Below are 12,995 nucleotides of genomic sequence, written 5' to 3'. Positions count from 1 at the left end.
ATAAAGACTGGTAAAGTACCTGGAAAATCAGAATGTGATGCTTGCTATTGATGCCTGCTATATACATGTTATTTGTTATGTTGTACAAAGCAGAACATGCACACTTGAGTCAACAATAAGAAAATGCAACATAGTTTTTCATAAATCATGAGTGAAAGTGTAGGTTTGTTTGTCTACTTGTGTTTTTCAGTTTTCACAAAAAAGTTTGGGGAACAATTCTTATTGATTTTTACTTGAATAAAATATTTAGTAAAACAGCAAATGATGATCTTTCTGTCTTACACCTGTTGGAACTTTTTTGATTAAATATCTTTTTGAAACAGCTTACTGTTATTTTATATAACAATTTAAACTTATTTTTTAAGGGTTTTTTTGTCATTAGCTATGGTGCTATTGTGGAGATGAGTGGTCCGGTCCCCAGGGGGATGCAAAATGTCTTGTAAAAAAATCAATAGGAGTGTTTTCAAAATTTCAACCCATGGTTATTGTAATTATTTGTTTTTATGAATTTAGCAATTACAACAAAATTTTTAAACCTTTCACAAATGGTGGATCCCATAAGGCTTGAGTATGTCATTGGTCCCCACGAGGTAGCAAAAACGTGTCTGTGTGTGTGTGTGTGTGTGTGTGTGTGTGTGTGTGCGCGCGCGCCTGAAGCCTCTGGTACATCAGTGGGGGTTTTACAGCAGCAGGACTTGTCAGGAGGAAAATATAATTCACCCCAAATCTTCATCCCAACCACAAAAATGTGAAACAGACGTTAAAATCATGAACCGGTTGCTGAAATAGATCCTCCTTAAATGTGATTATTATGAGTAAAAGACGGACTAAACGCATGTTGAAAAGCCTGAATAGCTGTTCCTTTGTATGTACATGTTGCGTGTGGAGGGGGGTAGTATTTGTACCCTAATCAAATACTGATCATTGAATTCTGAGTACTTTCACTTAAAACGTCCATCAATAACTTTCACATCACCTTTAAGAAACTTTAAATTTTGTTTGCATTTTTGTAGTTTTAGTTCTGTCATCTAGTTAAAAAAAAAAAACATTTCCAGCACTTTTTAAAAAAGTCATCACTTTTATATTTAATGTTTAGAAAATGGATATTTACTTGCACCCACAGAAGTAGAAACGCTTAAATCTGCATGTATGCGATACCATAGCGCCCTCTGTTGACTGGAAATGAGATTTATAAAGGGAAGTAATTATTCCATTTATCTCCTGAGTAAATATTTTTATTTTTTTTTCCTCACTTTGTTCTCTTTTTGGTCTCTGCAGATGTTTAAAATGATCCCCCAGCAGAGGAAAGCTATCGCCAAATTTTCTCAGCCCGAACATGCTGCGAGTTTCCAAATGAGCTTCAACAGGTAATCGACGCTCTTCTCCCTTTATTTATACAAGTGACGATAAAATTATTACAGAGCTGTTTTTTTTATATTGATAACGCTGTATAGAGCTAGAAATCAAATTGACTCAAAGATAATTATGATTGCTACGCAGGCACATGATTGATTTGTCCCACATTGATGTGTCACTGATTGATGAACAAAGCCTGTAAGAAGTCGCCTTCTCCTCTCGTGGGACGTCTCTTGTGCATAACTCCACCAGCGGGGCAGGAAAATCTCCTCCAACTGTTTGGGGTCCATTCATCATCTCTGCACAAAGTTCGACGTTGGTCTCCTTGTCCGGACGAACGAACACAGACAGTATAAGCTGCAAGCGTGCATGCATTTTGACTTTGCCTGCTGTAGGTTTACAAGTACATTGAAAAGACTGAACGGTGAATCCCTTTTGTGATGTTTGTTTTGTTTTTGTTTTTTTGTCCTGCCCACCCAGATCTTAAACAGGCCCTTTAAGTAGAGCTTATCACGGGATAATGGTTGCTATCCTCTTCAAAATATTTTCAGATTTGGCAGTATACACTTTTATTTTTGATGCAGGGAGTAGTTGTGGCAGAACATGGTCCATGTGCCCATATGAGCTTTGTGTTGCCAGTTTTCCTCTCTTCCTGTAGGCGGTAGCGTTTTATCACAGTCGGTGCTTTGTTCTTTTCAGCTACATATCCAGTTTTGGTCAGTGGCGCCACCTAGTGGACATTGGTTGTACAGACAGAGGTGCTAATGGTGATTTAACAGTGACCGGGCAGAGTCTGCACTTTTATTTTTTTCTTAAAACATAGTTTTGAAGATTATGTAGCAGTAAGTTTCTGGTTGGAACTGTTCTCTGGATTGAAAGTTAAAAATTGTTTTTGGGTCTTCTCTGTTCCATGAGTATTATTAGGTTGCTTTGTTTACCTTTTACCCGGATTGTGTTTGGAATAAACCTGTTTTAGTTCCATGTTTGATTGTGGAGTATTTAGACTTTGCTTTTCATATCTGTGCTAGGAGTGCTTGTGGACTTTTTAAGGTTAAGAGACGCCTTCGTTTCATTGTCGGGAAGTGTTAGAAAGAGTCGTTGTCGGTTTTTATTGAGTTAAAACTACGTTTTTGTCAGATAATTCTGCTCAGATACAATTTTGTGGGAAAGTGAGGTGTTGTAGCTACTGATCCAAAATTGTCTGATAAGTTGGTGTTTTATAGCTGAGAAGTTGATGTCAGAAATCTTTATTTTGACCGGCCTTTATGATGATATAGGTACATTCTCCGTTGCATCATCTAATGTATCACTTTATGTTCACAGGCATTTTTAGCCATGTTTAGGGTATCCCACTACATTACCAACACCTTTAAATTCAGCATCAGTTTTGAACATTTCCTTATTGAGGCGTCCTCATTCCTCGTCATTTCGGCTCATTTTGCATTTCTCTTTTACTTTTCCTCTCCCTTCATTTGGCCACTTTGTTTTAATGTTTGCTTAGAAATGTGTTGAACTGAACTATTTTCAAAAAGCAAAAGAAACGTTTTACTTGCAACGAATTTACTGAAGCTAAAAGTGAATTTTGTGTACATTTTTCAAAAAGATGGGGGAGCAACCATTATCCTTGTAGTCATCATGTATATATCAGATATTTCTCTTCGTAGTTATCCTGCTGAATTCCCTTTCTCTTGTTTAGACATGTTGTATCAAGATAAACATTTTTATATGTAAAGTCTGTGCTCATGTATCAAGTCAGAAATCATTTTACAAGTTTATTTTTATTTTTTAGTTGATTTTTTTAGACATAAAATGAGAGTTGACTGGACCACATTTCTGTTCATAAGACATACAAACAGTTAGGGGAAAACAAAGAAAAAAAAATAAAAATTGTGGCCAATATACCGTAAACATGCTGGTTAAACTTTAGTCCGAAGATGTGTGGTTCTGTGTGGCGTCCACGTGTCTGGTGCCTTTCTCATGAAGAATCTGTTCTGTTTTAATCTTTTGTATTTCACAGAATCTGTGGGTATTCACCTCCCATCTTGTACATTTGACAATATTCTCTTCTTGAGGATTAAGTCATCTTTAAATGACCATAACATCTAGAAAGGAAATTTCAGGAACCTCGCTGCTTAAAGGGAAACGTCAATTTATAGTTTAATAACGATGACATCCTGATGGGCAGCAACGTGAACTAAGAGGCCGTAAATGTTGCTTAAAGATTTCACTTGGGAAATATTTTGCTTCAGAGCGAAAAGAACGAGAGAACTCCGTTCTCTTAGCTGCTTCTCTGGATGACTTCACTCATAAAACAACAGCTTGTTGTAGAGCTGACGTTTGCAGGGGATTCTGTTTGTCTTGCATGTGTCAATAACACAGAATCTGTTGCTATATCCTTTAAATTATTTATTAAGATAAACGCACTGAGTTTTAAACAAAGTTATTCAAATGGGGGAGTCGTTATCAGTCAGGAGCCTTAAAATGTCCCCTAACATCCCTTCTGGTTGCATAGTTTTATTTCCTTATTTTTATTTTTGTAACTGTTTGTATGCTGCACTGTCTAAACTGACTTGTGTTTTCCTCCCTTTTTTGAGTTGTTGAGAGGTTTTTGTTTGCTCGTCTCTGTATTTCCTGTGCTTTTCTTTTCGTTACGAGTTACTCTAGAGGTTTCCTGCTGAAGTAAATCTTGTGGATTGTTTTAAGTATGAGCCACGCTGCTCAAAGTGACAATATCATAAGACCATGTCTTGATATACAAACAGATTCATATTGAATCTATTGTACTTTAAATTGAAGTATTATTTACTATTTATTTATTATTATTATTATTATTAGAAAGGTGCTACCTCAGGCTGTTTAATTAGCAGCCATCTTTTATATAAACCCCTCATCATGTGGTTGCAGTTGGTTTTACAGCAGTTCGTACCTCTGTTATCCAACAGTGAGGGTTTTTTCCTGATATTTTTATTACAGCATGTAAAACTTTATATCGAATAATTGACACCAAACTGGGGTCAAAGATGCAATATGGTTAAATATCTAGCCAACACTAACGTTAACGTTGCTTTTGTTTTGTTTCCCATCAGGTTCATCTGGTGATTCAGATGTTTTGGAAGTTTTCTAGAGTAAAATTGATACCTACTTCTTTTCCAGCTCAAACCCGCCCAACAGAGCAGCAACACTGTTTCAGTGACCATACCAGGGGTTTCACGTGTCCCGCTCAATGTGTCACTATTATTGTCCACAAGTTTTATGTTCACGTTGTTGACTTTTATTTACAGATGAGTACAAATGACTTGAAATTGTTGAGGCAGCAACTTGACGTTGTTGGGTCATTTGTTTGCGTAATCTTACCTCAAGCTGACGAAACTCGGTGCAAATCTTGTTTATTTTAGCTTAAACTCTTCACGTGTTGGAGCAAATCTGAAAAACCGTAGCTAAAAGTTCAAATAAAATCATGTTTTCAGAGTAATGGTTACAAAGAATGAAGGTAATATTGATTAAATAATACAAATTGTATCATAGATGTTTAGCTTTTTGTATTATTACCGGGTACTATTCCCTTCATACAGTTGTGAGCAAAGTTAGTATTTAAATAGGCAGATTTTTTTTTTTTGGGGGGGGGGGGGTCGTTTTGTAGGTCAGAAGCTAAAAAGATGGGAAGTGATGCTTGTAACGCAGTGGTCCCCAACACTGGTCCTTGAGGAACACCATCCTGCATGTTTTAGTTGTTTCTTTGCTCCAACACACCTGATTGAGTGGTTAAATTACTTTAGTTTGGCAGAATCCTGTTAATCACCCTTTCATTCAAATCAGGTGTGTTGGAGCAGAGGAACAACTAAAACTTGCAGGATGGTGTTCCTCAGGGACCAGTGTTGGGAACCATTAAAAATTTTGCTGCGTGTCTTTTTTTTTTTTTCTGCTCTTGAAATCATATTTAATTGCACTTCAAATCAAGTTTTGCTCATCAATCATGAAGTTGTAATATTTCCTCCTTTCAGCACATAAAAAAAATCCAAACCAATAATATAGGTCCAATCAGCTGTGGGTGGTTCCAGATCAGCACAGAGCGTGTTGGAACCTCTGGTATGGTCCAAGTCTTGTGTTGCTGCTGACTTGATATTTTAGCTTTTTAGCTGCACAGATGTTTTGCTTTGAGATTTATTGTAGTTTAACAGCTGTTTCGTCTTGGATTAACTCATACATTTGTTTTTCTCCCCCCCAACAGAAAACTGCTGATCAGAACCTGCCGCCAAAGACGCTGCTTTGTTTTCTTTTTTTAAATAACGTCTTTTACATTTGAAGGTTTTATTTCAGCTCTTCAGGCCTGCATTCAAGCTTTGACTCGTAACTTTTCTCCCAGCGCAGCTCTCCATCCCTGCCTGCTGCGGCTGCGCAGCTCTTTTAAACTTACCGTACACGAGTGTGACTGTTTCTCATCTTTTCCTGAACGCTGTTGTTGAATGAGCTGCGGCAGGGTGGCCTGCTGGGATCACCGTTGTTTGACGACATCCGGCTTCACAGAGCAGATACTCTAAAGCAAAACCCTCTAAGGCTTTTTCTGCGCCCGAGCTTCAAGGGTCCAGTCTTTGATAAGACCGTGGTCTTATCGAACTGTGTCGCACCAAATAATGACTAGATGAGTTTCCACTGAATCTGTTCTCATCACTGATGTATGAAATCATGGTGATTGTTACGTTGTGCTCAAATGTTTGTTCAGATGCTGTAAACGATTGAACGTTTTTTATGATCATGTGAAAAATGCTAAACATTTGTTCATGGAATTACATCTTGATGAATGTTTCAAAGAAACAAAAAAAAACAAACTGGAAAATAAACATTTTATGCACACAAAATGTGTTACTGTGTACTTTTTAAGTTTAAAGAGAAGCAAATGCCTGTTTTAATTATTCAATTGAAATATTTATTCCCAGATCTTGTGATGTAATCATAAGTTATGTTTGGCTCATTCCTTATTTCTTGTTTTTATGCCTTTTTGTGAGAAGCAAGTAGTTTAGGGATGCACGATATGGGATTTTTGACCGATATGTCAATATATTTAAAAATATTTGTCCGATAATCGATACCAATACCGATATTTTTTCCTAGAACTATGTGCAGAGACTACACAGCTTTCTCTGCTGTGGAATTAAAATACATTATTCTGCATGGTCTTTATCAGTTTGGCCTGTTACCAAAAAGGGGCTGAAAATGATGCAACACTTCAACTTGGATTATGTTTAATGTCATATTTATCCATGACACTGTCTCTAACACTTCTTGAGATGCTTAATTAGGTTTGAAGTGTTGTAGGACTTTGTTTTAACTCCTCGCATCACTGATGCTGAGCAGTTATTGCTAATAGCAGATCTGTTATCAGTTTATGACACTTTTAAAAAACTTCCACACCGCCGGCATTTTCACTTCTTCCACTCTTGCCCTGATCAGATCAGGCGTGCGACGTCGCATCCTTGTCACTGAGTTGTACAAAAATAGCGTCTTTTATTTCTGTGAGTTATTTTGATGGAATGGCTGATGTCTGATATTTATCTTTATCACTAATATCGGCCGATACATGCCAATAATATTGTGCATCCCTAGTTTATATATATTGTGAACAGCTATAATGTAAAGGGGATATATTTTAAAATGTAAAATATTTCTAATCTGCTGGTTTATTATAATCCATTCATTTCTAGAAAATGCGCTGCTCAGGGTGGCTGCATGTTGGAGCAGCTCTGTTACTTTCATTCTGAGCTATTGCTTTTGAAAACTTTTAATTTCTCTTTTTTCTGGATGTAAATCACTTTTTTCATATGATTATTTACTCTGGTATCAGATGCTGAGCAGCTGGGAGGATTTTTACTGAAACTTTTTTACTTTTGGCCGTTTGCTATGATGTGTAACTATGGCAACATGGTGGGTTTTTTTTGTTTTTTTTTACAACCATGAGCAGCTGATAGACATATCAAAATCAAATATCTCAACTGCAACCCCAAATGAGTTGAAAAGGAGGCGCCGTGGACGAATTCCCGTCAACCTGATGGCAGTGCTCGAGTACCTGACCACCCAGATCCTGGAGCTAGTGGGAAACTTGTCTCGTGGCAACAGGAGGACCAGGATCGGCACCTTCAGCTGTCCATGGTGACGAGGAGCTTGGCAGACTGCTGGGAGGAGTGACCATTGCTCAGGAAGGAATTCGGGCGGTCCTGCTGCCCAGGAGGTCCAAGAGGCCCGCCGGATCTGACAGCAAGCTGGGTGTGATCGGTATCTGTGGCCAGATCCTTCCTGCCCAGCATCTACGGTAACAACTCTTGAATGAAACCAGAATGATGAGCTACGGCAACACTTAATTTCCCTTTGGGATTAATGAGTATTTTTGAATTAAAAACCAAAGCAGGTGTACAGTCTGTGTTAGAAAAATCTGTTTCATCCTCTCAGCTTGAAAAGTAACTCAAATATTTTATGTTGACGTTTTCTAAAACTCCAAAAGTTGAGAGAGGATCAAAATGTTTCGGGACGACGAGCCACACCATCAGAACCATATTGTCTCGCTCTCTTAGAACTTGTGAGTTTTTGTTTTCCAGAAAGCCAGACTGTTCGTGTTTGCAAAAGTCAACATTTGTAAAAGCTGCAGTTGAGCTCCAGCAGACTGAGGGCCCCCAGAGGGATTAGAGGAGGCTCTGTTTACCTGCTCTGAGGAATGCTGCCCTGCACGGACGCTTTTGTATCTGACAGGGACCCAAGGTCACAGCGCTGGGAGAGATGGGCGTCTTTGTCCCACCCGGAGTTTCCACCTCGTAGTATCAACAGCACAACACAATGTGGGAGACGAAAATGGAATTCCTGCTCATGTTGCAACAGTGCTCAGAAACTGCTCCAGTGGCCCCTTTTACCTTTGATTAGTCAGAATGACAGACAAGTTTGTATCAGTAAAACTCTCAATTCCCATAATATGTTTTGCATATCCATATGCATCCAGTGCAGGAGTTCTGCTCCCATTTTGAAGTGGTCTGGATCAATATTTCGCCAGGCTTTCTGAAGGTCTTGAAACATTTATTGTTTCTACTCATTTTCATTCCAGTCATTGAACGTAGAAGCAATAATTTAAAAGAAATGAAGGGAAAGTATTTAGAGCAACAGAACTATATTTGAAAGTTGTAAGAAGTTAAAATGAAAGGTCCAACCTGAGCATTTCATCAACTTTTAGTTGCTCTATGTCAATATTCAGCTCTTAGAAATCCCCTCGTTGGGGCTAAAACACTATTTGACGAGTCAAATCGTTATCTATGATGCTTCATAAATTCAACTAGAGAAATGAGATCTTTGTGACAGTCTGCTACTACTTTGGCTAATAGTTAAATATTCAATTACACATTTTGTTGTCCACTGTTGTCATCACTCTGTTAAAATCAGGTCTGTCTTGTAAATGAGTCCCCGAGACTCAGTGGGATTGACCTGTATAAATAAAGGCTGAATGAATGAAAACAAAATTGCTTTTGCTGAACGGACAAAACTTGTTCGAGCCTGAAGGATTCGTAGAGTTAAATGGCTCAACTAACAAGGGAACATTTGTCTCAAAATGTTCAAGTATAAGGACAGAAAATGGTTTAAAAAAGTGTTTTTGTAAGACTAAAATAAAACCTTGATTTTGCTTTAATACAGGAAAAAAGCAATAACTGGGCTCCCTTAGCCCTTGTTATTCCTCAAGCATTGATTAAAACTCATGGCAAAATAATAAAAGTAATAAATCTTTAAAATTAATTAGTATAATTTCTTCTTAAAACGTATTTTGTGCTTATAACACAGTTATTACTGCAGCTCGTTTTTATAGTTTTAATATTTTGGCTGCAGTACCGATATATGGCCACACGATGTCGCCATTGCATCATATGAAAACCTCCAGACTTCCGGGAGGAACCGGGTTGCTTTCAAGAAGATGCGCCCGAGCGCACATTGAAAAGCTCCAGATAGCAGACTATAAATCTGTATGAAAATACGGGAGGATTATGGAGATTTGTTGGGACTAACAGAGCTGAGATTTGGACCGCATTGAGTGTTTGACCTGAAGCTGCAGCAGACACCGGGGGAAGCAGACAAACACGCTCCTGTTTAATTTGTCTGCGAGCTGGAAAGTATTTGCAGAGGGCAGAGCTCGTTAAATTTGACACAAGCCCTCCACATTTCACAAGCACGCAAAAGGCAGTTCAAAGCGCCATATTCTGCATTTTCTATGCGCCAGCAACAGCCAAAATGTTTGCTCCCAGCAGGCCTGACTTAACGCAATTATCACGTTTTTAACTATTTATGTTAATTAGTGCCACCCAGATGGCCATCCGCTACCTTTATTAAGATTAGAATGGAAGTAAACCTAATAATCATGCATAATTGTCGCCGTGTCTGTGTGCATTTGTCTGTTAGCAAAATATCTCGTGAACGATCGCACGGATTCTAATGAGACTCTCAGAAAGTAATCAATAGGTGTGTTTCTACAAGTAATTAATTTTTGGGGGCAACCGCATTCAAGACGGCTGCCGCAGCTAAGCAACTTTTACAAACACAAAAAGTCTATAACTCGTCAAATGTACCATATAATGGGTTAAAATTTGGTATGGTAGTAGGTGAGCTTCATCCCCAACACATATTTTGAGCACGAACGGATCGCGCTAGATCTGAGTTTCAAAACCCATTAACTATTCGAATAGACTCTGCCCGTCTGTTAGCAAAACTTCCCACGAACCACATGATGGATTTAATTAAAAATTGCACAAAGTAATCTCTGGATGTGCAGCCTTAACTGATTTAACTTTTGAAGTCAATATGATTTAAGCTGACCGCCACAGACAATCAACTTTACAAAACACAAAAATGTATATAACTATGTCAATTTTATAGAGATTGAGTTAATATTCCATATGGTAGTAGCTGAGAGTCGTCCCAAACACATATTCAGAGCATTGCACATTGTGCAATAATTTTGCCTAAAGCTTTAGCACCAACTATTACAGTCAACAGTGTATGTCTGTTAGCAAAATATCTCGCCAACTACTGAACAGATTTTAATGATGCTCTCAGAAAGAAATCAATAGGTGAATATCTACAACTCAATCATTTTTGAAATCAGTCAAATTCAAGATGGCTGCCACAGCCAAGCCAATTTAACCAACACAAAAATGGCTGTAACTCAGATTGGCGGCTAATATGCATTAATTAGGATGTTAAAGGGGTGGGAAATATCTTATTAGGGCTCAATTAGACAAAGACACTACAAGTATGAAGATTTTCTTTATCTTTGTAATAAACATATAAATAATAAACTCTAGACATTTTGACACATCGCCCTGTTATGAAAGTTATGGTCTGCCTATAGACTATCCAGACTGTGCATCTTCCGCAGGTCTCCTCTATAGAAAACTATCTCCCTATTACAAAATATGGAAAGAAAAATAACATTTTAGTACATTTACAGGAGTTATTAATTTATTCAACCAAACTGTTTCCGTACTACTTTAACTGTTACTGAATTGTCTGCATTTTGATCTTTTTTTTTTTCCCCTTACAAAACAAAACAAACAAAAACGGAAAACATATACAGTCATGAAATAATAAAGACAGAATATCTGTCTCCAACAACTTAGACCATGAAAACAATAAAAAATCTGAATGATAAACCAAGACAGCAGTTTTTGTCCAATACTTTCAGCTACTTGTTTCTTAAATTAAAATATATTCTCATATCTTACAACTATTTCAAATAACGAAATGTGATTCTGTAGCGCGATCTGTCAAAATCTAATTTACAATTCTGTGTATAAAAATATAATTTATGGAACCCCGCTGAGATATAACAGGCTGCACTTCCTGCTCCGTTCTGCGTCACATCCGGTCTCTGGGTGTTCTGTCTTTCTCTCTTTTTTTTTTTTTTAATTTATTTTATTTTATTATTTTTTTCTTAGTTTTTTCAACCTTTTTCCTAGTTGAGATATACAAAAATAGGTTATGCACAATGTGCTGCTGGCACCGTTTCACAATCCACTTCTGTGACAGCAGCAGAGTTCACATGAGAATAAATTATTCAAAGAGGATTTTTTTTTTTTTTTAAGGCTCCATTTCGTTCATTGAAAAGTGTGTGTGTTGGGGGGGGGACACATGGAGAAGTCACTGAAATAAATATCCCAAACTCCGCTGGGGCCTTTTTGTCTCGTTTGTCCGTTTTTATTATTATTTTAAATCTTATTTTACTAAATAGTCCGAGTGTCCGACGCGTCAGTCTCTCCCTGATGTTTCAGCTCGGGGACATCCCGAGTGGATGGAGAGAGTGGCTGTCCAGGAGCCACGTCCCCAGCTGGTACAGGACTTTGGAGTACCAGTGCACCCCGTCGCCCCGCGCGCTCGTCTGAGGCCCGGAGCTGAAAAGCATGGAGGACACCCGGTGGGCGAGCCTGACGGGCGCCAGGGCCCAGTGCGCCAACTGGTGGTCCTCGATCACCGCGTAACAGGACGCGAGGACCTGGTCCACCACCACCGACCCCTGCGCCGTCACCGGCGCGAACGAGCCCTCGCGCTCCTGCGTGTAAATCCGTGTCACGGTCGTGGCCACGAGCCGCTCCTCCCCGGCGGCGGGCACGAGCACCTGCTGCCCGGGGCGCACTCTGCTGGCAAACACCGCCGCCATCCGCGTGGAGTTGCCGGTGAAGATGAGGTGCGCGGCGGTGAGCGCGATCCGCTGACCCGCCTCCGTCTCGATCACGTAGAAGACCCTCCTGGTGGTCGAGTCCTGGTCGATGAACATGATGAAGTCGGTGTAGAGCAGGTTCCCGTCGCCGTCCGCCGCCAAGACCCGGTCCCCGGACTGGAGGTCCTGCACCTCCTTCTTGGTGCCATCCTGGAGGGAGACCGTGGAGGATGCCGGGAAGCAGCCGCCTGACTTTGCTGCCACTGAGTTTTCTGTTGAAACAAACAAAAATAAATATTAAAGTTTTACAAAAAAGATCATCCAACCTGTCTAAATTCATTAAAAGACAATAATTAAAAAAAAAAAAAGAGTTCCTCTCTACTTGTTCTCACGCGCGTCAGGGCATTCTGCGTCATGACGCGCTCCTTCGTGCCAGATGCGTAAAAGACATGTTAAAAAGGCTCCTCTATTCTTAATTAAAAATAAAACCCCCAATAAAGAGTCAGCATTGTTATTCAAAACCAGGTTGCGAAGAAAACACCCCCCCCTTCCCCTCCGACACCCCCCCCCCCCACACACACACACACACACACCACCACCACCTTCAGCTCCTTCTTCCCATATTTACTCAGGTGCACAAACCTCCATGTGACAATTCACACAAGCGGGCGACTCACAACTACTATTTACCCAGTGGTGCCACTTTTCCAAGCCTCTCGAGCTGTAGATTTGAATTTAAATGAGGAGTCTTAAATGCTTTCTGTTGTGCAACACCAATGCCCCCCCCCAACCCCCCATGTCTGCCACCTCTCCTTGCTTTGTTGTCAGCCTTGATGACAATAATTTTGGCCTTGGTGGAGCTCTTCACATACCAGCCTATAGTTCACACACTGTCCAGTAGGTGTGCGTTTGTGTGTGTGGTGGTGGTGGTGTGTGTGTGTGTGTGTGTGTGTGTGTGTGTGTG

At 39.5% G+C, this 12,995-nt stretch overlaps 2 protein-coding genes across 2 annotated transcripts in view; one reads left to right on the top strand and one right to left on the bottom strand.

The window, feature by feature from the left end:
- Nucleotides 1-4,003, top strand: part of rbm33a (RNA binding motif protein 33a) — a 64,839-nt gene extending 60,836 nt beyond the window's left edge. Inside the window, exons 18-19 of the mRNA XM_037694165.1 lie at nucleotides 1,279-1,367; nucleotides 1,501-4,003. Coding sequence (XP_037550093.1) covers nucleotides 1,279-1,367; nucleotides 1,501-1,558 — 147 coding nt within the window. The 3' untranslated portion in view covers nucleotides 1,559-4,003. The remainder of the gene's footprint in view (nucleotides 1-1,278; nucleotides 1,368-1,500) is intronic.
- A 6,692-nt stretch (nucleotides 4,004-10,695) lies between these two features.
- Nucleotides 10,696-12,995, bottom strand: part of shha (sonic hedgehog signaling molecule a) — a 7,221-nt gene continuing 4,921 nt past the window's right edge. The window contains exon 3 of the mRNA XM_037694114.1: nucleotides 10,696-12,303. Coding sequence (XP_037550042.1) covers nucleotides 11,642-12,303 — 662 coding nt within the window. The 3' untranslated portion in view covers nucleotides 10,696-11,641. The remainder of the gene's footprint in view (nucleotides 12,304-12,995) is intronic.

Source organism: Nematolebias whitei, chromosome 20 (assembly GCF_014905685.2).
Source record: "Nematolebias whitei isolate Nwh7 chromosome 20, NemWhi1, whole genome shotgun sequence".
Lineage (NCBI taxonomy): Eukaryota > Metazoa > Chordata > Actinopteri > Cyprinodontiformes > Rivulidae > Nematolebias > Nematolebias whitei.
The sequence above is the reverse complement of the archived record's forward strand: the minus strand, read 5'-3'. Positions and strand labels throughout refer to the sequence as shown.